The sequence below is a fragment of the Miniopterus natalensis genome, chromosome 18 (genome assembly GCF_054644295.1).
Source record: "Miniopterus natalensis isolate mMinNat1 chromosome 18, mMinNat1.hap1, whole genome shotgun sequence".
NCBI classification, from domain to species: Eukaryota; Metazoa; Chordata; class Mammalia; order Chiroptera; family Miniopteridae; genus Miniopterus; species Miniopterus natalensis.
Window position 1 is genome coordinate 9,808,343 of NC_142098.1, and position 25,329 is coordinate 9,833,671.

Below are 25,329 nucleotides of genomic sequence, written 5' to 3' on the forward strand. Positions count from 1 at the left end.
TAAAATTGAAGATTACTCTTGTAGTGAAGGGAAAAACTTTAATTTTTAGCTCACTATTGGATAAACCCACAAATCCTTGGTTCTTTCATGCTTAGATACTGGTATCCTTAAGGGTGTGGGAGCTTTTGCTGAATTCCTCTACTAACAGGATGAAACCCTTTCAGCAAGTAGGCAGGGAGAGACTAGTAATCACTAACCAAGACATACTTGAGGGGTGTGGGAAGTAAGTGAAGAATCGGGAGGATTGTTAGAGCCAATGCTAGAAGAGCACTCCTGGATCTACGCAACCCCCGTGGCTACCCTTCCCCAGCACCATGGGATGTTCCTCACTCACCCTATTCAACCATGAAGAAATACTGCACTCTCAACACCAACTGGGTGCTGATTAGGAGCCATTATCTGCCTGCTGTGCTAAAAGGGATACAAGGCAATCTAGAGAAAACCTTTCATGATGGACTTTTTGTAAAAGTCCAATATATCTAGGAGTGGTGTCCCTTCTAAGTTGAAAAAAAAAAATCAAAGTCAAGCTACAGTCCTTTCATAATATTGGATTGTTATGTTTACAAAAGTGTTATATTTTTAAAGCAAATGCCATAAGAATATGAAAGGTTCATTCTTGATTTGAAGGGAGGAAAAAAGAAAAGGGAACCATTTCAACAGTGGAACAGATGGACTCAGATTCAAGGACTGAATGGATCTGTAATATTTTCTTGCTTTGCCCTGCAGAGGGGCCTATAGCTCTGCCTTCTATATGTCACTCCCTAGGTTCTCTGTCCATTCAACTCAGATTTAGAATTATGAATGTAGAATATATAAGGTGCCTAAAATTCAATTCCTTGATTGAGGAAATTGAGGCTTAGAAAGAGAGTTGAATTTCCCAAAGTTGGCTGAACCAAGACTAAAATTTCTGTTTCTTGATTCCCAGTACAGTGTTCTTTTCACTCTGCTACCTTCCTTTTTTCATGATTTTATTTTATTTTATTAATTTTTTGCTTTGGATAGTATGAATATTTTTTATTGAATTTATTGGGATGACATTGGTTAATATAATTATATAGATTTCAGGTGTACAACTCTTTAATACATCATTTGTATACTGTATTATGTGTTCACCACCCCAAGTCAAGTCTCCTTCCATCACCGTTTATCCCCCCTTTACCCTCTTTTACCTCCCCCCACCCCTTTCTCTCTTGTAATCACTATACTGTGGCCTATTACTCCCCTTTAGTTTTGAAAATTACTTTCATTTATTATTTGTCCAAACCTATAGGGACTGAAGCTTTCTAATATCTTCTTTTCATAGCTATATAACACCTACTTCCAATTTCTGTTTGTTACCTTTATAAGGGAGGGAGTACTGCAAAACATGGAGAAATTCTAATATTATGCAGCACAAAAACAATCTATTCTATATTAAGAGCTAGAAATAATTTATTGGAATAAATATCATGGGGTCATGAATTGCTTGGATAAAGTTCATTTATAATGATCCCAATGTCTAACAAAGGGAGATAAGATTACTGAGTAAAAACTAAGTATAATATGAATAATATATTTGGTCTAGGTGCTATTTAAAAGAGCAACTAAGATATAATCTTTGAACTTTAGATCTTAGAGATGTGGCAGATATGGCAGAAAGACCTCTGTCTCAAAATTCAGAAAATTAAGGTGACCAACCTGATTATACAATTTATCAGCAATGTGATCTTGGTTAAATCATTTGAACTTCTCTAAGCTTAGTTTTATTATGCATGAAATGTAAATAGAAATCTTGGTTATTTCAAAGGGCTACTAAAAGGATCAAATCAAATTCTGTTGAGAGATTGCTATAACTCAAAGATCAGAGGCTATCCGCACTAGGATGGCCGGAGGGCATGCGTGGCATATTCAACAGTGTATTTCCAGCAGCTAACAGAGTCTGGCACACAGTGAACACACAATAAATACGCATTACGGAAATGAAGGCAATGATAGGGGAAATATTCTTATCAGTATTTTTTGCTAAGCAAATGTTTATGGGGAGATAAAGCTAAGGATAGAAGTAGGAGCAGAGATGGGGGAAAAGGAAAGAATGATTGGTGTCACTCCATAAAAGAGAAGCAGAGATTGTGAAATTAAAAAAAAAAAAAATCATCAAATTGACCAATCCCCCAATCTACCCTTTTTCTTTCCCTGCCCCATTCATCTCACCTCTCAATCCCGGATCCCACCACTGACTTTTTAAGATTGCCTTTGGGCATTCACCTCATTAATGTCAGTCATTGTTTAGCCATTACATTCAGTGTTTTCACCAAGATGTGTATGTGCCCCCTCTTTGGTCATTAGAAACAGTGCTGTTTTTAATTTATATTGGACGGAACTAGTTCAAAGTCCTCCCTCCTCCATTATCTTTTCTCTTCACTTAGCCCTCTCCAAAGGCTCGAGCGGTCTTGGAGAAAGACAGCAGGCTGCAGGGGCAGCTCAAGAGGAAAATCAGTTCAGCTCTTTTTCTGCTTCAAGCTCTGAACTGATTCTAGCTAAAAGTCCTATGGGACAGGTGTCGGGTTGAAAATGCATCTTTTTCTGAATTACCCTTCTTTGATTTTATAGATGTGCTCTACCACACACATAGAAATTTCATAAAAATGTTTTGCTCTGCCACAGAGGTCAGAGTTTGGCAGGCCTCTGGGGAACAGATAACACGCTCAAATGTCAACTCAACTGAAGAACCATGTTACCCACTGGAACGCCATGCTCTTGGTACTTGGCAGACTGGAAACACCCAAACCACATGTACTTTAGAGAATGCAGACAGGTCACAAAATTAACTCAGTTCAGTCTGGCCAAACACCTTTAATCTTCTTTTAATACGTTTGAATTCATTGATAACCTCACCCTCCCACCAGTCACACTTGTTACTGACAGTTCAAACTGACTTTAACTGGGTTCGGACAAAATTCACCTACTTTTTACTTTCACAGATACATCTGACAGGAACAAACAAAAACATTTCTCTCCGTAAAGAGCAATGCAATAACAAGACTTTGGACCTTGCAGCTTACAGAAGACTAATGAGATAAAGTGTAAAATTTGTTTGAGCTGCATGTGTGAAAGGCTCTATGGAGATAGGAAATACAATAAATAATGCAAGAGATCTTTGTGTCAGAAAATCTGTCTTCTAGAGGATTTAATAAGTATTAAATAAATATTTTACAAACATGTACCTGTTAATCTTATCTGTCAATGCAAGCCCAGGTAGGTTGAAAAGTACTATTATTCCCATCATAACAAATAAGAATCTTGGTTTCTAATGAAAAATTTTCCAAGGAAATTACAACAGGGACCATGGCTATTAAGTAATGCCTTCTTATTAAGCTAAGCTTCCAACTTCAATTTCAGCTCTTGATCAATCTTATCAGTTTGAAAGCACAAGTCCTAGCCCTTTCCAACTTTCCACTCAATCCAAGACAAATGCATCCTTGTGGAATTCTTTTGCTATCCTAAATTGAGAAAAATCACGAAGCATACCCTCCTTGGGGTTCTTGAACCATCAAAGTACAACAACTAATGTTGTTGGACAACTCTTAAGAATGACCACATAATGGACTTCAATAACTTAAGAGCTCAATTCAATAACCTGCAGGCTTCAATCTGCTCCTTCATTTAAGTCCCTTCATTTAAAAGTACACAAAAACTTTTTTCTTCCAATGGCGTCTTTTATTCCTAACAATTATAAAGAAACTAATTTATTTTCACACACTCTACAAAATAACAAATGAGGAACAAAATTTAGCAAAGAATTTTCTGATGGGAACTTCACAAACATTTGGCATATGCTCTTCTCACATGCTCCAAAATGTCAATACATCTCGCATTTGTGTGTTTAAAATCAGTACTATTTCATTCCTCAGAACCTTACTTGAAAACAGTCATTACATTTTCAAATTCACCTAATCTTAAACTTTTTCTACAATCATCAAGTCATAAAATTACTATCAGAAAAATCAAAGTCTCACAGGTGGGAAGAACTTAGATATGTGATCTGATTTAGCCCTTGCCTATTGCCAGGTGAATTAAGTTTAAAAGTATTAAAAATGATGACCTGTCTACTGTGGGCCATGCTTGGCCTTTTGGGGTTTACGAAGTGAAAAGACAACTCCTTCACCTCAAAGGAGTTTACAGTCCAATGAGGTGTTTCTCAAAGGGCATCAGTATTTCTTGAGGGAAAAGGTCAGATTGTAAAAAGGAATATTTCCAGGCTTCACCTCACACTTACTGATTCAGAAATTCTAGAATCAGTAATTCTAGGACCCAGGAATCTGCATTTAAAAAAGTATCCCAGGTAATTCTTAGGCAAAATAACATTTGAGAACCAGTAGGTCTGAAGGATGTGCACCAAAGAATGTCAGTCAGAGAAGTGCTGAAAATGGGCTAAAAGGGGCCTGTCTTCTAGGGAACATTTTTTTTTATCAGCATCTGTCATCATTAATGCCAGATATTTATCACAAAACACTAAGTCATATCTTAGTCTTACCTGGATAATCTTTTAAATTATATCCACCATTAAGTTAGATTGTGAGCTATCAATTTTATAATAGAAACCCTTTGTGCAGAAACCTAAAATCTCTAGTGATCTACCATTCTCCCTAAAATGTCTAATTCACTTGACATTTAGTTTGATTTCATTTGGCTCATGAACCACACATGTTAGCCTGTTTTCTTCCCATGATAGTAGTGTTCATAAGGAGAGGTAATTTTCATAATTTTTTCCTTTGACAGAAACACAACAAAACAAAAAACACCAGTTTTTTGAAACACCAGTTTTAAGAAAGCAGGTTCCTAGCAGAATTAGTTGGCACATAAAGATTCTGTATAAGCCCTCACACGTGCCCAGAAAAATCACCTAGGGAATGGCTATCAAGATAGATTGCAGAAGAGTTTGACTTGGTAAGATAGGTGACTGAATTTTTAACTGAAAACACCCCCGCTGATTCTTTTTTCTTCTTTTTTTAATATGTTTTTATTGATTTCAGAAAGAGGAGGGAAGAGGGAGAGATAGAAACATCAATGATGAGAGAGTCACTGATCAACTGGCTCCTACAGGCTCCCTACTGGGGATTGAACCGGCAACCCAGGCATGTGCCCTGACTGGGAATCGAAGGCTATCTCTTGGATCATACGTCGATGCTCAACCTCTGAGCCACGCCAGCCAGGCACTCCAGCTAATGCTGATGTGAGTGGTTTTGAGAGAACATTTCAGGGGTTGCAAAATTTCAAGAACCCAAGCTCTTATCTAAACCTCCCTTTGAGTTTAAATCAATATATTAAACAGTGTAGACTGTCAATACATGCGCATTTAATTAAAGTAGTAACAAAAGGGAACAAATAAGGAAATTCGGTTCATCTCATGACAGCCCACATTCTGTAAGTTAGAGTTAGGAGATCTTGCTTATATCATACATTACTTCCTCCTGAATGAGGAGCTAGCTATATGTAGTAAAAAGGCAACCTAATGTAGACTTTTGCTGTTGTTCCTTTTAGAGAGCCCATAAAATATTCTAATTATCTTTTAAAATTAAAAATATGTTGACCAATGTGTGGGGGGGGGCAAGGAGGAAAGTTGACTGAAGGTGGAATAAATGAGCATTATTCTCTGGCCTAAACAGTAATAATCAGAGAAACATAATTCTAAAGAGCATATAAAATAAAACCAAATGAATTTGATCATTCCTGATGTTAGGATTGTAATTTCCCTACTCCCACAGGAATTAATTGTGGACAAATATTGTGGCATTATTTAACACCACAGAGAACTCAATTCTTTTGGGGGGACCAGGATACAATCAGGTTCTAGGGTGGGGAGCTTTCTGTGAGTCTACGAAGCATGCTTTATATATTATAAATATGTTATTTCTCAACTAGTCCACAAACCTATAAAAGGAGCCCTAGTTTATTACTTAATGACTGTTTGTTAGATGGACCAGGTTCAGAAACCCAGGTACAGACACTCGGGTACAGAGACTTACCAGAGTGGAAGCCCAGGATGCCTAGCAAGGGGCAAAACTAGGAAAGCAGGAATCTTGTCGCCAGAGTAACCTATCCTCCCCCAGCATATCGCTGGTCATGCGGTTTAGACCCCCTGAGGGTTTCCTCCCTAAAGATAACATCTAGGCCTTAGCTGAATTTCATCTCCAGGCCCAGAATAGCAATGAAACTAGACAAGTGGCCTCAGGACCAGATACATGGACTAATGACCCCCTGCCCTGGCACAGACCAATCAGTGGAGACCGTGACCCTGGAAGAGCGCCGGTGGAAAGCTGATGAATATTCTATTGAGACCCTCCTCTGAGGCCTCCCCTAAGATTTCCACTTGCAAGAAAAAGATAAATACTCTTAGGACAAAGGACTCAGTGTGTGCTTCCTGCTAAGGTAGCACCCCTGGGCCGTCTCCTTCCCTCTTCCCTCTGAGGGGACCCCATGAGACTTGCAGCAATGGGCAGAGGCAGCTCGTCCCAGGCTTCCCCCCTGAACCTGTCTCCAAGGTCCCCGAAGCAGCCCAGCCTAGGCTCTCCTGTTACTGCTTCCATGCACCTTCCTTGTTCCACCATCCCAAGTATATTTTTGCTGCCATCATGACCACACCCTTTGACTCAGCTCTTCCCTTTGGATATCCCCACCCTCCATTCCCTTTCCTTAAATAAATTCAATTTTTCTTTATTCACCATCTGAGAAGGCTATTTAGCCTGCCCACACACCACGGACCTTAACCTTTCACGTGTGACCTTGAATAAGTTATTTGACCCTCCCCCCAGAAGCTCAGTTTTCTCAGCTGTAAAATGGGTACCCATGTCAATCTGGATTCATGGTCCAAATTCCTTCCACTCAGCCAGGATTCTCCCCACACCACAGTGCCTAACTGAGGTTTATGTGGGAGGATCACATGAGATCATTTTTATAAAAGTGCTCTGTAAGCTGTGAAGCACTATACAGACAAAGGGGATTATCATCAGTCTTTTATGAAGCCCAGCTATAAAGATGCAAAGTGACCCAGAAAAAGAAAGCAGGGTAGACAAACCCAAAATATAACATCTATAATGCCTAGAACATTACTCCATACATGGTAGGGAGGTGCTTAGTAAGTACTGCATGAATAAAGAAACACACACACACACACACACACGCAAAAGCAGGTTTGTGTCTCCCTCAAACCAGGTATGATACCAACTATACCTAAAATCAAGGATAGTTTGATTCAACCATACAAGCCACAATGCCCCAAGAGCTTAGATCTTAAATTTAAAATTAGTTGATTTGAAAGAGCATTAAAATATAAAATATAACCCACCACATGCAAAGAAATGGTTATATTCTTACCTTTTCAGTCGTTCAGGTGTAGTCTGGTAGGGATAGAAGACTCTAGGTGAAGTTGCTGAATTTTTTTCCTTATATCTGATAGACCTGCATAATTATCCTAGCAAACTCATGAGGAAATAACAAATTCTATAGAATGTTGGGTACCTCAGCTGTTTTGGATCTGGAGAGTTGACTTTTAGTGACACCCTAATTTTAAGCAACCCAGATTTATCCCCTAAGCCCTCCTCTAAACATAACACAAAAGAAGACTGGAGTGCAGGTTGCAGGGGAGGGTGGAGAGAAGTTATTTACTTTATAAAACAATTCTTTATGAGTCCTTTGTCAGTTTCCTAGAAAAGGACAATGTCGCTCAAATTTAAATATTCAAATTACATTCCAGACCAAACCCATACTGGGAAATAACAAATTTTAAAATTCAGGGGGAAAATGTTTTCTTCTGGGTGGGCCTGAACTCCCCCCCCCCACCCCCCTACAGAAAATGTGTTTTTATGCTGGGTAACATTTCCAAAACAGGGGTGTTTTTTTTTCTATTATTGAAATGAAACAAACAAGTTTGCTTTCGGAGTCAGAGAAATACCCAACTGTTAGGGGGGGAAAAAAAACCAACGTTTTCCATTGGCCGCTTGCCTCTCCTGTCCCCAGGCAACCTTTCCTACTGGCCCCCGTCGTTGGGAGGTCCCCTGGGGCTGTCTGGTGGAACTGATTTTTGTGCGGCGAGAACTAGTTTCTTCAAAATCTCCGAGACCACCCAGAACATGGCCGGTGTTTGGCAAATGTGTACGTGTTTTCTCAGAACACTGAGTAACTAACCCGCGTTTCTGGGTCTTCATTTAAAAAAAAAGCGATGGGGCAATTTTTTAAAAGATAAGAAAAGGAAGAAAATCTATTCAAAATTCATTTTATGCACTTGTGTTTTGGGAAGACGCAGGTCAAGAGAAATCAGTGCAAGGACCTCGACCTAGCTAAACAGTCCAAAATGAGCAAAAGCGCTTCAACTCGGTGCTGAGGGGTGAGCACCGGCCACAAGCTCGCTCGCAGGAAACCTGGCGCTGCCCTGGCACCGCTTCCCGGGTGGGGCCTGGCACCTAGTGCCGGGAGTCTCGGAGCGGGGTCGCGGTGGCAAAGGGAGGCAGAGGCTCCCAGAGGCCAGGCCCTGGCTTTGTCTCATCCCGCCGCGTTCCTCTCTCCTCACAGCCATACTAGGTGCTCAATAAATGCTTGTGGGACGCAGGAAGCAAATCGGCCCGACGCCTCAAAGGCGAATTATCCGGAACGCAGGTGTCCTCAGAGCCACTGGTGTCCTCACGGTAGCTGAGGTCATTCGGCCTCGGCTGCTATGGCCCCAGCAGCAGCAGAGCAACCAAGGGAGCGAGCCGCTGGAGCCAAGATGGAGAGGAAGCCGGAGAACGACAGAGGCGGCGCGGGGCGCGAGCCCGGAGGCCCACCTGACCGCCGAGGGCGGCCCAGCCCTGCGCTCTCATTGACAAGGAGGCCCCCGCAGCCGGAGCGCAGGGCGGGGCGGGGCCCCGGCGCACGCCCGAGCCCAGGCCCCGCCCCCGCCGGGGCCCGCACGCGCCCACCCCGGGAGCCTCGGGCCCGGGGGAAGCGGTGGGGGCGCGCGCGCTGGGGGTGAGGAGGCCGCGCGCGCGCGCCGCCGCCAGCTGACGCGAGCCCGGGCGCGCGCACCTCCCCTGCCCCGCCCCTCCCGGTCCCGGGGGCCCGGCGCCTGGCTCTGCTGACGTCAGCGGGCGATCGGCGGTGCGGGGTGCGCAGAGCCGCTGGCGCACTCGCGCGCTGCGCTCGCCCCCTCCCCCGCCCGGGCTGTGGCGCGCGCTCGCTAGCCCTCCCTTTTTTCCTCCCCTCCCTCCCAGCCTCTCTCTGGCTCCCTCTCTCCCCTTCGAGCTCCCGCTGCCCGCGGCTCCCTCGCGCTCTCCCGTCTTCGGTAGGCTCCGCCGAGCGATGCGCGCTCTGGGAGACAGCGACGCCGCCTCCCGCTAGAGACCTGTCCCCGGGCCGGCCCCCTGCCCAGCCCTGCCCAGCGCGCGGGGGTCGGCGAAGGCGCCGCGGACGCACCGACGGCTGAGGATCGGCGATGCACATGCACTAGCTGCACCCCCTAACTCACTCCCTCCACACCCCGCGCCGCCGCCGCCGCCGCCGCCGCCGCCGCCGCCTCCTCCTCCGGCAGCAGCGGCAGAAGGACCCACCCTGCCCCCCACCCCACCCTCCGCCGGCTCCGGCTGCGGCTCCTGCCTCGACTATTATTTTATTTATTTTGGGTCGTGCACAAGCCTCAGTGCCTGCAGCCTGCGCCTCCTCGGACCGCGGGCGCCTTCTGCCTCGGCTCCCGAGCCCCAGACCCCGGCCACCCTCGCCTCGACACCCCCAGAGCCCCGCCAGCTGCCGCGAGTGTCTGCTGCTAGAATCTTGTTAGCGGCTGTCTTTTGGGGGGGCTCTGGTTTCCCGACATTTTTGTTTTCAGCCAAAGGGAGGATATCGTGATTTTTTTCCCCCTTTGAGCCCAGGCTCTGCTCTTTGGGGGGGTGGGGGGCGCGCCGAGCCGGGGAACCGTGCCAGCCGAGTCGTGCGGGCTGTGGCAGGGAAGGGGCCACCATGGGATGTACTCTGAGCGCAGAGGAGAGAGCCGCCCTGGAGCGGAGCAAGGCGATTGAGAAAAACCTCAAAGAGGATGGCATCAGCGCCGCCAAAGACGTGAAATTACTCCTGCTGGGTAAGGACCGGGCTGCCACCCCCATCCCCCGACCCCGGCCACTCCGCACCCCCCTTCGCCAGCTCCCCCACTCCATTCGCGCTCGGCGAGACCTGGTCCCCGAGTTGGCATCAACCATGTGCCAAGATCGCCCACCCTCTCGCATGCCTTACCATCCTACCCTCTACCCCTTTCCCGTGAACTGACACTCACCAGTTTCCCCCCCGTCTGTCCCAACAGGGGCTGGAGAATCGGGAAAAAGCACCATTGTGAAGCAGATGAAGTAAGTCCCTGTGGCACTGGGATTTGTACTTTTATTAAGAATAATTTTTTATCTTTTGTATTACCTTGCTCACTCTACATTGCTCTCCAGGCCCGGTTTTTAATTGGTACACACACACACACACACACACACACACACACACCTGGATTCGACTCCCCTCCCCCACTCCCTACGTTGGTTCTGGGTCCCTCACCCCAACTCCCTGGGTGGGTGTTTTCTGGGGAGGGCGGGGGAGGCACGGGAGAGCCTGTAGTTGTATGAATGACAGTGTCCGCCATATTGATCAGAACATCACACTATTGGCATGATTATGATCATTACTCTTGCTTGTGGGGTGTTTCGTGGGTATCACTGCCTCCATTTCTGTCTCCGTGTCTCTGTCTCATTCTGTCTCTCACTCCTCCTCCCTCCCCCCTCCCCCCACCCGACATCCATAATCCCATTTCCTCTGCTCTTCTGCTGGGGCAGTGATTTTGAACTTGGCTAAAACATGGAGGGGACCCAGCCCTAGATCACTGGGATGAAGGATCGAGTGTCTGCTGTTCGTGGATTTGGTGCTGAAGTGGAGGTTGTGGTTTCTGCCCCCCCCCCCCCCCCCCCCCCGGAGAATGAGGGTCAGGGGAAGGGGCGCGTGGGTTTCCAAGTGGATGTGCCTGGCATCGCTGTGTGTGCAAGGCAGAGGTGGAAAGGGGACGCTGGCTGCGAGGCCGAATGCCCGCCCCTTGCTGCCCCCCTTCCTCCCCCACTCTCCCAGCGTTTGCTGTCCTGACACAGGCAGTTTTCCTTCACTCTGTGGCCTTTATCAATGTATTTATTTACACTCTGCAAAGGCCATATTCCATGTAATCTACCTACAATGCGGATTTCAGGCCCCACTTGCCACCGCCCCCTTCTGCCTTGGATATCAGTTTCCCCTCCTAATTAACTGGGGGTGGATTTGAGTGATGGTGGAAAATTAAAACAAAATGGGATATTCCTTCCCTTCCGCACTTTCTCAGTAAGGAGCCTGGCCCCTCCTTCCCACTCTCGGCTCGCTTCTTGCCCCATCAACTCGGCAGTTCCTGGCGAGCCCACAGACCGCTTGCTTGGGGAGGGGGTGGCCTGTGGGGAAGGGGTGCCCCTTCCAGGCTCCCGGCCCTGCTGCTTTCGTTGAGCTGTCGGTTCCGGATGGAGGAGTTCGTTAAGACCATTTAGCGAGGATTCCACGTCGCTTTGCTGTGACACCTTCGTGCACACACAGCTCCTAATTAGGGGTTGCTGTGCAGTAAACAAAAATGATTATTTTTCAACTTGACAGGATAGCCGAAGTAATTGCATCCCGTAGGAAAACAATGGAAAATAAAAACCCCTTTCGTGGAAAGGTGGGTGGGAGACGAAGCGTGCTTGCGGTTTTAGAAACAAGATGCAAAAATTCTTGCATGTGTAACAGGCATGACAAGCGGGTTCTAGGCGGCGCCATGATGGTAGGGAGTAGCGACTTGGAGACAATTTTCCCCGTCTGCTTGACATGTTCTTATTTTTGTTCGAGAGGCGCCTGGGACTTTCTGTGCAAAGGCCCCCTCGGCTCGCCGCACCCCTCTGAGCCGCGGGTAATTTGGCCTGGGGCTTCTCTGGAGCTTGTGCAACCCAAATGGATGGGGAGGCGGGGCCTGGGGAATTGCTCCTTGCAACAAGGTGCATGTTGCATCTGCCGGGAGCCCTTGCAGGGCGGTAAATGCGAGCGGAGCCACCCCTCTCTCTCTAAGGGGGATATCTGCAAACTTCAGAAGTCTGTGATCCGCAGCGGCGGGCTCAGAGCCCTGTCGAAGCCCCAGCCACCGGAGCTGGGTGAGGTTTCAGGCGTTGCGAGTGGTGGACAGCGCCCAGCCGAGGCCGGAAAAGTCGATGGGGCTCGGCTCGGCGGTGCTCGGCAAGGCTCGGCGCGGGCTGGGTGCGGGGCTCGGAGGGACTCGTCAGCGTTCGGAATCGAGTCGGGGGGCCGGGCGGAGAGAGCCGAGCTGCTTCGTTTGGGATCGAAGGCATTCGGAAGTGCTCGGGGGGGGGGGCAGAAAGGTGGTGCGCTGGAGTCCGCAGGTTAACTTTGCATCTACCAAGTCAGCTCCTTACCTGCTTTTCCTAAACATGCTCCATAAATTAGGTTGGTATAATAAGAAGTTTAAAAATATACACTGAGTCCCCCAAAGGGCAGCTAGCCTTTTTTATTCAAAGAGAGCAGAGCTCTCTGAGGAGATAGGTGTGCCATTTTAGAATGAAAATTCCTAATTATGTACCGGGGCAGGAAATCTTAAATGAAGGCTCTTATGTAGACTTAAATGTAGACTTTCCCGGGGAAGTCTTACGTGTCTCATATTTGGTTACACTAAGAGGGGGCACACCAAGCTTTTGATGTTTGAGGTGGTTAAATCGGATATCTGAGCATTTCTTCTGTTTTCCCTGCACTTCCCCCTTTTGTCATCCATATAGGACATCTTTTGGGAGAAAAATTTCAGGAAAAACAGATTTTTGTAGGTAAAACTGTATTTTTTAAAAAATACACCAACTCTCTAGGAAATAGGCGAGGTTTGGTCAAAAGGTCAGTCAGAGAGATTTCTGGCCCATGTAAATTTTGCTCCGAGGGACCCTGGTGGCCTGTCCTGAAGCATTCATGAATGGCAGCCTTTTCTGTACGTCCTCCAGCTTGGCTGGAAATAAATCAGATCAGGGCAGTGTGCCAAGCTGGATGCAGGACTTGTTTTATTAGCCACAAAATGTGGGATTGGTGTCACTGTATCCTGGTGACAAATTCTTTTGAATCCTCCCTTGCAAAGACAATTTTCCTGATCACCACTTGGCTGAGAGTCACTTAAACCAAGAGAATTGTACTGTGGGTGGGGCTGGGCCTCAAAATCTGGTGGCATTTATACAGAAAGCAGTTTCAGACTTGCCTGTGCAATACGATTGGTGACCAACCTATCAGCCCATACGTCTGAGTTCATTAGATTGCTGTTTTATTTTGCATGGGCAGATGAAATTAGAGAGTCCTCCATGGGTGACATCCTGTGAGGACTTGATGATTTCTTAATGCGGACTGCAGTTTAATAGCTCTGCCTGTTGGATTGAGAGGAGGACTTTGAATATTCAGACCTCTCCAGATCTTTTTAATCAGCATTTCCAGAAGAGCAAAGAGCCATTCCAGTCAGGCTGTATTGTCATCCATGTTGTGATGTGCTAATTAGAAGAAGGAATAGGCTTCCATGTATGCCTGTAATATCTGAAGTTGTATGATAAAGGACTGATTGGCACATGCCACTTACAACAAAGTGCCAACACCTGCATCACCCTAGGAATTATTCTGCTTGATACACGTTGTAATGGGAAATTTGCATCCACTTAAGAGATACCATAGATTAGACTGTCCCTTTAAAAGCCTGATTCTTAATACTTTATTAAAACTTTCATTTGAACACAGCTTTCTGGATTTTTTTTGAATTTGTGTATGTGATTGTGAACTAGTGTTTGGGAGCTCTATGTCAGACAGTCAAAAACATTTTAGTACTGAGATATAAACACTGATCATTGAAACAGCACGAATATTAATTTCACACATACCATGAGTAATCAGTGTCCTATTTATGTGTGGCATTTTAAATAATTTTGCTTACTTGTAGGTTGTGGACTCACCTGTGATACAACCTTACCTTTTTAAAAAATATGTTTTTATTTAATTGATTTTAGAGAGAGAGGGAAAGGAGAAGGAGGAGAGAGAGAGAGAGAGAGAGAGAGAGAAACATTGAAAGTCGCCTCCCTTATGTTTCCCAACTGGGAACTGAACCCACAACCCATGCATGTGCCCTGGCTGAGAACTGAACCCACGACCCTTCGGTGCACAGGACAATGCTGCAGCTAACCCAGCCACACCAGCCGGGGTCAACCTCACCATTTTTTGTAATCACTGGGACTCTTTTAGTTATTAAGAGTAATCCAGATTTTAAGATAGTTCACTTAATTTAATTAGCAAAACCTTTACAAAGAAATCTCTTCAAGAATTATATTTTATGAAGTATGAAATCAACAGAATACCACTTTAAGTGACTTCCCATTCTGAACAAATAGTAACAACTGCTGTTTGGCTGTCTACCTGATGAAAATGTAAAATGAACTGTGGAGTTGCCATGGGCACCACAGTTTGCCCTCATTTGAGGTGTTGAGTTTTCTGTGATGTCACATCCAGGCTATCTGCCTCTGGAGCACTAAGTGGATTTTTTGGAAGATAGAGTGTTCGAAAGTGACAGTGAGGCCTGGCCTCCTAGCTGCTATGGTTTACATGAATGGACACAGTAAACGGAGTGCTTTGGATATGTGCTCATTCCCAAGGTGCCTGCTCAGTGCCATGGCAAAACAGATTTTAGGATTTGCCTGACAAAGACGTCATGCTCGTACAAATATCCCAGCCCTTACAGTGAGATATGATTCTGAGGACAGACCTTACCCTGCCAGGAAAGGGAGTCTTAAGATGTCACCTGCCGCTAGAAGCTGGTGGTTTTCTCCTACCAGCTCACCCTGGTATTGTAATTAGGTTGTCTACTGTTTGGCTTGGGTTCTGGGCAAGCCTGTGTTCATTCAACACACCCCTGTTCAGCACCCACTAAGTGGTAGGCATGAGTGGGGCGGATGGCATCTTGCAGCCATTACTCTGTGAAGTGCAGCTGTCTAAAAGGGCATTTCCCGCACATCCCCAAAGGGTCCCGTGTGGAGGCAGCGCTCCTCTGAGAGCCACTCTTCTAGATCTGTGGACTTGTTATTTCTGCAATCATCCTCTTGGCTGCTTTGCTCCCCTCCCTTCCTCCTGTCTCCATGTTTATTCAAATGGATGCACCTTGCTCTCTGGAGACAGCGTGAGCGCGAACAGAATGTCAGATCAAGTAGCAGATGAGTTCTCCTTTGCTGATGGATGGTGCTCTCTCCCTCCTTACTGTTCACTGAGCTGTAAATACCAGCAGACCTTCATGCCAGAAGAGTAACAAACAGTCCACCTGATCTCCTGAGGAATCAGCTATGGAATTCTTGAGCCTCGGTTACCTGTTGGATTCTGAAACAGAACCTGTCTGCTTGTTGAAAGCGCTGTTGCTGATTAGATTAAATGGATGAGGCTGGATGGGGGATTGGCATGACTCGAAAGGAATCCAGAATTTCTGTTCTCTCTGTGTGGGGTAGATTAGATTTACTGCACCCAGAATCAGTACTCTTGTTTCTTTAGCACAGGAACTCCTCAGATTGTGTTGTGTTTCTTAGCATGCCACATCTGCTAAAGATAGGGCAGGATCACTCATGTTTTGCAGCTGCTCCCAGCACCCTATCTCCTTTAACACTGAAGAGTTAATATCAATAGAATAAGGTCCTGTTTTCTGACCTGTGCTCAGTCCATCTGGATGCAGGGTGTTTTTAGTCTCATTTCTCATGAAGCAAAACAGGCCTTTATCACAAGAGCACATCTTGAGCTGAAAGACAATAGACAAGCTGGTGAGGGGATGATTTCAAACTGAAAAGAGCATATTGGAAAGGGTTAGCCCCAAATTTGACCTAGCAATGAACAATTTTCGATTTTGAAAGAAAAGTAAATATATGTGTGTGTACACATGCCACATGGATTTTTCAACAGCAGATGCTGAGAGGGGCACTTCACCCCACTTTCTTACTGATGGCATCAGCATAAAAGCTTGAAGGTGTTCCATTCTAAGGATTTGTTCAAATTTGTGTCATTTCCTTATTTTATTCTCATTTATGCGCAGTAGTGGTTAGAAAAGAAAGCATCCAACAAATCAGTCATCAGCACAGAGGGGAAGGAGAGGAAGGAATAGTGGCCTGTTACTGGTTCAAAGAAATAGGTAGTTTCTCATTTAGAGAAGCAGTTTAGCATGCTTCTCTAAACTTGAGAGGTGATTAAGAGCATGGACTCTGTAACCAAGCTGCCTGGCTTCAAATCTCGGCTCTACCACTAACTAGATGTGTGACCTTAAACATGACACTTATCTTTTTGTGCCTCAGTTTCTCTGCCTGTAAAATGGGACTGATAATAAAAATAACTACCTAATAGGGTTGTTATGAGCATTAGATGATGTAATATATGAAATGACCTTATAACAGTTTTCAGAAGTCATACAAATGTCAGCTCTAGTTTTCATGCCTTTGATTGATTAGCGGGTGTTCCCTTCCCATACAGAGTTCCTTCTCCAGTGTGTGGGGACTTAGCTGCCCTGACAGCCAGGAGGGGGGTACTGTGGATCATGCTCATGGCTTCTTCCCCTTGCCTGCTCTGCAGCGCTAGTTATATAACAAACTGTGTTGTCATAACTGATGTGACATTTTTGATGGCGCAGCTGCTTCAGCCCAAGAGGCTGGAGTGATAGTACAAAGAGTGGGAAAGAGCACTGGACCTGGAGTCAAGAGAAGTGGCTCTGCCCCTGCCTCTCGGAGGTCTCTGTTTCTTAAAAAGTTGGACCAGGGCTACCCCAAGCTCCTTTCCTATTCTAAGTGGTCTATGAATTTGGGAATTATCTTCATTTTCAGGGTCTTCAAGGTCTCTGGTGCAGGATTTTGAATATGAAAGCATCGATTATGGTTCCATCCTGTGGGTGTAGGGGACCTATGGAAGCTTCTTTAAGGCCAAGATAATTGCACAATAGCAGCCTCAACCACAAAGCTTTGTCAGCCAGGAAAGTCGTAGTTCCAAGAGGCATTTTGAGAAAACCACTCCTAACCAAACTTTTCATGCAGACGTGGCTCTCAAACCAGAGGAGGATCTGAAAGTACCCTGTTAGTAAGAAACAGGATGTTTCTGGGGGCAGAGATCCAGTGATGTCAGAAGAAGTTTGTGTGTGGCTTCCAGAACACCTAGAAATGGAGACAGCCCTGGCTTCCACCAGGATGGCTGCAGATGAAGGAACTCGCTGAACTCAGATGCCTAAGACCCAGGGGCTTGAGAGAGTGCAGACCTGTGAAAGGGGGTGGGGTCAGGAGGACCGTGTTTTAATTTTCACTTATTCTCTAATTTGACTTTGAGCAGGTCATTTAGCCCCCTAATCCATCTCTCAATTAGGATGTGGGCTTTCACCCTAGAATGTCTCAGGCAGGTTTCTAGCTCTAAGGCACAGTAAAGGCAGAGAGAAACCTGGAAGCCTGAAATGCAGGGAGGACTGTGGGAGTATTTACCACCCACAGCTTTTATCTCTGAGCCATCTTTAGTTCTAATTTTCTTTACAGAGATGAGGAAAAACATGGTGCTTTTCATAGCACCAAAAATTAAAGTAAAATAAAATCCTGCAAGGCTAATAGTCAGTGCCCTGAATTTGTCCCCCGACTCAACCGAAAAAGGGAGGAAAGAGAAAAGGGGATATGTAAGGGTAGGATATATAAGGAAATATAAGGATAGGACTCCATGGTCAAGGATTTACCCTGGATTCTGCCTATGTCTTAGCCAACAGCAGTAAAATCCCCATGCAGCAAAATCAACCCTGGATTACCTGCCTCCAGGGTCCCAGAGCACTACATTTATTAACCTTGTAAGTTAACTAGGTGTTTATGTGCCTGTCTCCCTTGCTAGTCTGGGTGCCCCCTCCCAACCAGGGCTCTCTGAAGTAGGAATGAGGACTTATTTTTGCTCATAATACAGCACTGAACCCAATGTCTGGCACAAAAGAGGTACTTCATAAATGTTAGTTGAAGAGAAGAGAGAAAGAAATGACATCCACCAGGAATGCAAACTCATTTCTACATGAGCCAGAATAATAATACCAAAAGCCTTTGACGATCATAGGCTGTGGTCATCATTTTCAATCCAACCCATCATCCCCACTTGTTTTATCACACCAACCTATGAGGACATACAGTCATCAGCTCCATCTTATGGATGAGGGAGTGGGGCTCAGAGAAGTTCAGTAGCTTGCTTAGGGTCACAAAGCAGAGTCAGTGACAGAAGTGCATTGAGATCACAATTTGTCTAATTCCAAAATTTATGTCTTTCCATTCTAACCCCACACAGTTCTTCCTGGACCACCACTAGTGTGGGCAATGGTGCGTGAGCCAGTGGGATGGCACTAGCCTTGGTTGAGGTTGGTAGCTGAGAATAACAAGTGTTTAGTTGGTGCTGGGTTCCTTCTGGAAGTGGAAGTGGTGGTCATCATCATGTATCACATTGATTCTGACACCAGAGTGTTCCCTAACCACCCTCTGGACAGTTCCTGAAATCATTTTCTATTCCTGCCTCAGAGGTGTGGCCCATTTGTAGGTGGCAACAGAGAGAAGCTGCCACTGAAGGCTCTGGCTTTGGTGGAAGCAGGTGGCTTGGAGAAGACTTGGGAAAGACAGGATAGTAAGATATCCATCCATGCAACACAACTCTCGATCCATCAATCCATCTGTCCATCCATAAACATTTACTGAGTGCCAACTGGGTGCTGGTCATACATGATGTCCTGGAGGTAGAGAGGAAAGTTTGGAATGCAGCCTAAAGGAAGCTACATGTAAATGATGCTTACACTCAGGGCAGGAAGTGCCATGAAGCTGTGGGAGAACAGAGGGCACCTTCTCTAGGCAGGAAGCTTAGAGTTGGCCAAGAGAAAGAGACATGTGGGCTGAGTCTTAAAAACAAGTGGTAGTTAACCAGGTGGAACAAAGGAATTTCAGACAGAGGGACCAGCATGTGCAAAGGCACTAATACACGTCACCATGTGGAACATGCGGGAATGTGAAATAATCTGGTTTGATTCAGAGTACAGTATGTAAAAGGAGTGCTGAGAGGTGAAGGGTGAAAGATAAGACAGATCAGATCATGAGAGGCCTTCACTATTGTGCTAAGGGCTCTGGATTTTATTCTTTGTATAATTAGATTGGAGGCTTTTTAAATAATGAGTGGTAGGATCTCTCTGCACTTTAGAAAGATGTCCTATGTGGACTAGACCAGGGAGTCAGGTCTGGAGGTTGGGAGACCAGATAGAAAGTTATGTCTGTGGTCCAGTTGGGAAAAGATTAAGAACTGAATTAAAGCAGTAGTAGTATGGGTGGGAAAAGGAGTCAGATTTAAGAAATATTTGGGTAGTGAGATAATTGAACTCATTTGATGATAAATTGGAAGGGCATTGAGGGGGAACCAAGCTGTCGAAGATGTAGACAAAAATGAGTCCAGGATTCTTGGTTTGGGCCACTGGTGGGATGGCAGTGCATTTCCCTGACATCGGAAAAACAAAGGAAGAAGAGGGACAACTTGGGGAGAAAAACAATGACCTAGTTTGGTCATGTTGATGATTCTTGTGAATCATCCAAGCACAGATTCCTGGCAGGCAACTGGATATGTGGATTAGGAGACAGGACACACCTGGGGAGAAGGGTCACTTTGGAATTCTGTGGGGCTCGTGAGCAGTGAGAGCCATCCCTGGACGCTGGAAATGTCACCAGGCTGAGTGAGAAGGGGAGAGAAGGCAGAAGATGCATCCCCCAACACATGGGCACACACACAGATACACATACACACACACACCACCCCCCAGCTCCAAGAAATGAGAATCTTTCAGGAAGAAGGGCCTGTGAGGGAAACTGAGAGGGAGCGATCTGAGAGATGGAAAGAAAACCCAAGGTAGAGCAGTCTCATGAAAGCCAAGGAAGGAGAGAAATTCAAGAAGGCAGGGAAGTGGTTAGTTGAGTCAGATACTGCAGTAGTCCAATGAGAGGAGGACTGGCCAGTGTCCGCTGGGTCTGGAAAGTTATTGGTGACCTTGGCAAGAGCAGTTCCGGTGGAGTGGTGGCAGAGAAGCCAAATTGCAGTGGGACTGAAGCTCTGAGTGGGACTGAGAAACAGAGGCCTTCATTGGAGGTCCCTGGAAAAGCAGCCTGGGCTGTAGAAAGAAGGGGAGCTGGGGAGGAAGAAAAAGGGAGGTATTAGGTTCAGGGAGGGTTTTATTTTTATTGTTAATTTTGCTATCAGGGAGGAACCTGGATCCATTAAGACGCTGTAAGGAAAGAGCCCGATGGAGGGAGGAGATACTGGAGGTAGAGGAGAGCAAGTGGTAGAAGGGGTAGAGCCCCCCAGAGATGGGGAGAGAGGTGCAGATACTGACAGCGGCTTGACCTGGACCTGAATGGCATCTTCCCTGAGGCTGCCAGGAGCGCAGGAAGCATGGGGAGTGGAGAGATCTCGGGTGGGATGGTGGAGACAAGACGTTGAAGGAGTTCCTGCCTTGTCATTTCTTTTTCTCTGTGAATTGGGAGGAATTACAAAGCAGCTGTGCCTATTTACCGGCACACCAAAGACTGATAATCTTTTCCATTCAAACTCCTGATTTATTCATTTACCCAGTGTTTATCTAGCACCTGTGTTGGGCGCTGTTCTAGGTGCTTAGAGATTCGGTGGTGAGCCGGTCGTGTCCCAGGGGACTCAGGCAATAACTTCGTTAACAAATAATTGGACGTAGTAATTGCAGGCTGTGAAAAATGTCCATGGTCACACTTTTGGGCGAGGCCTTATGCAGCTCCTGCCCTCAGAGAGTTGAATCATTTGGAGGAGACCAATCCGGGCCATTGGGTAGGGAAGAGGCAGTGGCTGAACTTAATTTGCACAAGCGCTCAGGCTCACACCTGGGGCAGCAAGGTGGGGACTGCAGGTCAGTGGACACCATTGTCATACACTGCCTGGCCTCACCCGTTTAGGCTGTCCCCTGCCGCTAGAAGATGGAAGCGGTGTGCCTCAGGCCTTGCCATTCACAATACCCTCTTCTCCTGGCCCCTGGGGTTGGCCCAGGGATGGGATGGCCCAGGCCAGTGAGAGTCTTCTCTGGGATTGTGTAGTTGCTATGAGAAGAAACGCTTTGTCTGGGATCCCAGCAGTGTCCTCGCTGGGCTGGGATGGTGGAAGCCTGGAGCTGTCTGTGGCCGTGTTTCCACATCTCCACTGCTCTTTGCGAGGAGGAAGCTTGCTTATCGTGGGAGAGACTGAGGCTTTGAGAGATTGGAATGGGGAGGGAACGGGGAGGGGAGAGAAAGAGAGAGAGGAAGCAGAAGGACATCTGGTGACATTATTGTAATCACTGGTGCTGGCTCTATGGACTGGACACTTATGTGAATCAATAAATCTCTTCTTTTACATAAACATATTTCAGCTGGAATTCTCTCCTTTACAACCAGAATCATCCTGATGAAAAGGGCAAGGCCATCTAGGGAGAACCAGTATGAGCTAAAGCACAAAGTAGGACACCAACACGCGGGCACCGTCAGGCAGTAGTGGGCAGCCCTCTGTGACCGAAGGGTTGGGAGTTTGTGGGAATATGAGGAGAAGTGATTGGAAAGGAAGAGTAGAGCTGAATTGTAAGGTTCCCTGGTCATTTTGCTAAGGATGTACTCCATGGTAGGGTAGTAGGGTGCCAAGTCGGAGATACTTGGAGAAGGGACAGCAGAGAAGAGGCTTAGGAACAGAGAGATTTTTTTCAGTCTAAACTAGGAAATTGGTAAGAAAGTCAATAAGGAGTTGGATGGAAGAGAAATTTTGGAGACAGAAGACATAAGACCTGGTGTCCAGTTGAACAAATGGAGAAGAGAGATCAGAGAAGTCCTCCCAGTGTTGAACCTGGCGATGGAGTTGTGTCATCAAGTTAGGAAGATCAGGAGCAGAAGAGGGGTGGCAGGAGGAAGATAACAAGTCAGACCACAAGCACGAATTCCAGGTCCTTGCAGGATAACTTTTGTGTTATACTCACAGTGTTCAGTGGTTTTCTCAGGAAGTTGTTCTGGTGTTTAGAAGAGAGGTCAGGGCTGGAAGGAGAATTGGACTCAGCTGCCCTGCGTGGTAGGGTCATGAGAGTGGGTCAGTGCCCCTGAGGTGAGTACACAGGTGGAAAGGAGAAGGGGGACCCAGGGAAAGGGCCCCTCAGTGTGGAGGTGAGCAGGGGAAACTGCCTTCAGTAGATTCATAGGTAGTTCCATCTGGGGAGAGGGGCTGGAGAACAGGGAAGCAGGAGGAGGCTCGAGGTCATCATTTAAATCTTGCTGTCCAGCAAAACAGATGTTCTCGTGGCAAAGGAATTCCCCGCCTTCTCCCATGGCCACCCCCAACTGAGATAATAAATTATAACAAAATTAAGCTTTCAGAAATCTAGTGCTAATTGAGAAAGAAAACTGGGACATCAGCTCAGGGAATTGCGGACACCAGTGCATGCTGTATCCACGTGTACTCTCCGCTGAGAGTGTGGAGCGCTGCAAGGTAGGAATTTGTCTTGTAAAGTACTGTCAAGGTTTACAGGACCAGGATCGTGTGCTGCTCTTCCTCAGGGAGGATTGCTGAAGTGATCCCAGAGCACAAAGACACAACAACCTCGGCTCCAGCCAAGAAGAGCTGGAGGGCCCCTGCCTCAGGAGAGCAACAGGCCTGAGGGCACCAGAGGGCAAGGGCAGGAGAGCTCCTGCTCTGTCTCCAGCGCACTCTGTGGTCCCATCGGTGGGGGACTTTGGGGAAAGTCTGATAGAATGGCAGTGGGGAGACCCTGGTTCTGAGTCATAGCCATTCCTCCCACCCCTTTCCTCCCACGTCCAAAATAAACGTCTGTTTCTTCCTCGAGTCCTTTCTTTAGTTTTAACCATGTGGGCCTCACTATTTCCTAACTTCTTTGGCACCTGTCCATTCCGTGAATACCAATGATCGACCATGTGTTGGCACTTTCTAAGTTTTTAGGACTAGAGCTCTTAATAAGACCAATAAGTCCCTCCCCTCTGCCCTCAAGGACCTTACAGTTTTAGAGAAGGGAGGTAGACAGTAAACAAGTGAGTGACCAAGCAAGGTCATTTCATATCACAATGTGTTCCAACGGAGGAAATCGGGCTTACACAGTGGAGAGTGGTTGGAGGAAATGGGAGATAAGAAGGCGGGTCAGGAAGGATCTGAGGAAGCAGGAATCGCAGATGCAAAGGCCCTGAGGCTGAAATGAGCAAAGAGAAGGCCAGGGAGGCTGGACCATAGGAAAGGAAAAGTGATGCAAAATGGGATTAAAGAGGCGGGGAGGAGCCACGGTGCAAGGCCTGGGGAGGCATTTGGGTTTCATTCAGGGTTGAAGGAGAGGGCAACTTGGCCTGACTTATATGTTACAAAGCTCCCTCTGCATTCTGGGAAAAGCAAAACCATAGGGACAGAAATCACATCACTTAAGGATCGTGGGAAAGAGAAATTGACTACAAAGGGCCACAGTGGAACTTTTGGAAGCAATAGAAATATTGTCTTAATTGTAGTGATGGTTATACAACTGTGTATGTTTAATAAAACTCATCAAACTGTATCCTGCTGTGCAGAAGGTGGACAGCAGGGCATAAGCATGGAAACGGGACCATCACACAGTCCAAGCAGTATGTCCACTCAGTGCTGGTCGTACAGCTCAGCCTGAACTGTGTGCTGTTCCTGGCGGCTTCCTATAATCAGTTTATTGATGTGTGTTCCTAGTTTTCTGTTTACATAGCTTTCCTTTACAACTGGTTCGAAAGCTCACTGTGGGTAGAAACCGTCTGCTGCTTTTGTATGGTAGGTGCTTATTACATATTTCTTCCTTACATTTGAGCGGTGCTTGAAAGCTTACAAGCTGCTTCTACATTCACTGTCACCTTCAAGCCTTACAACAGCCGTGTCAGGCTGCACAGACGTGACCGCATCCCGGTCTTACAGGGGAAGAAACTGAGATGAAAAGAGGCCAGCGTCACTGTATCAGAAGCATGAATTCTGGAGATCTTGGTGTTGCCTTTTTTTTTTGGCTATCGGTGTGATTTGGGGGATATTATTTAATCTCTGGACCTGTTTCCTAATCAAAAAAAGGAGATGAAAAATAAATACATTGCAGATACCATGAGAGGAATAAAGGAAGTAACACAGCTAAAAGCACAGTTAAAAATTCACTAAATAGTAGCTATTTATATCATTTTTACCATCAGAGAAAAAAGTGATTTACTTAAGATGATGTGGCCAGTACATGAGGAACTGGGTCCCAGTTTTTCTGATTCTGGGAGTGTCTCTCCCTCCATCACATCGCTCAGTACATTCTTCCTGATTGTGAATTGATTGACTCAGGGCTAATTACTTTCACCGACTCACATCCTTCAAGGCAGCCATTGATTAATTCAGCAAATTTTTCTGGAGCACTTACCATGCGCTCAACACAGGATACAGTGGTGAGCCAAGACAGGGTCCGTCTCTGCCCTTGAGGGTGGAGATGCCCTACAGTTCCTAAGCATTACAGCCAGCTGAGTGGTGGAGGGTGCTGAGGTAACATTGAAACTGTCTTTTTTTAACAACAAAAAAAGCATTTTTGTTGTAAGATAGATCAATATACATGCAGAGTGTGCATTAATCTTACATGATTAACAAGTGTTTTAAAAAGCCGGTGCTCATGTAACCATCATTAGGTACAAATCTAGGACATTGCTAGTATCCAAGAAGGTCCCTAAATATCCCTCTTGAGCACAGCTTCCTCCCTCACTCCCCACTGCCTTGACTTTCATGGTGTTTCCTTGCTTCTCTATAGACTTGATCCCCTATGTATGCATCCTCTTAGGGTGGGGCAAAAGTAGGTTTATAGTACGGGAAACACAGAGTTTATCTTGTTTTGTTATTTATTAATTATCGTATTATTTTCCCTGTGAACAACTAAACCTACTTTTATCCCACCCTGTAGTGTTCACTCCACTGCCATATGGTATTCATGTACGAGTATATTGCAATTTATTTATCTGTTGTACTGTTGATGTGCGTTTGGGTTATTATGAAGGATGCTGCTGTGCATACTCATGTAGATATGTCCCTAGACACACGCATTTGTGAAGTGTTCTTTGAAGTGGAATTGCTGGAAATCTTCAACTGTGTTAGGTAATGCCACAGTATTTTCCAAAGTGGTTATTCCCTTTTATACTCACACTAGCACAGAGAATGCCTGTCGTTCCAAATCCTTGCCCCTATTTGATATTGTCAAGCTTTTAAATTTTTGCC

General features: G+C 46.1%; 1 protein-coding gene across 4 annotated transcripts in view; it reads left to right on the forward strand.

Moving 5' to 3' along the window:
- Positions 1 to 9,966: 9,966 nt before the first annotated feature.
- GNAO1 (G protein subunit alpha o1) overlaps positions 9,967 to 25,329 on the forward strand; it is a 126,189-nt gene continuing 110,826 nt past the window's right edge. For all 4 annotated transcript variants that reach the window (XM_087827188.1, XM_087827187.1, XM_016220999.2 and 1 more), the window contains exons 1-2: positions 9,967 to 10,084; positions 10,304 to 10,346. In XM_087827188.1, coding sequence (XP_087683314.1) covers positions 9,967 to 10,084; positions 10,304 to 10,346 — 161 coding nt within the window. The remainder of the gene's footprint in view (positions 10,085 to 10,303; positions 10,347 to 25,329) is intronic.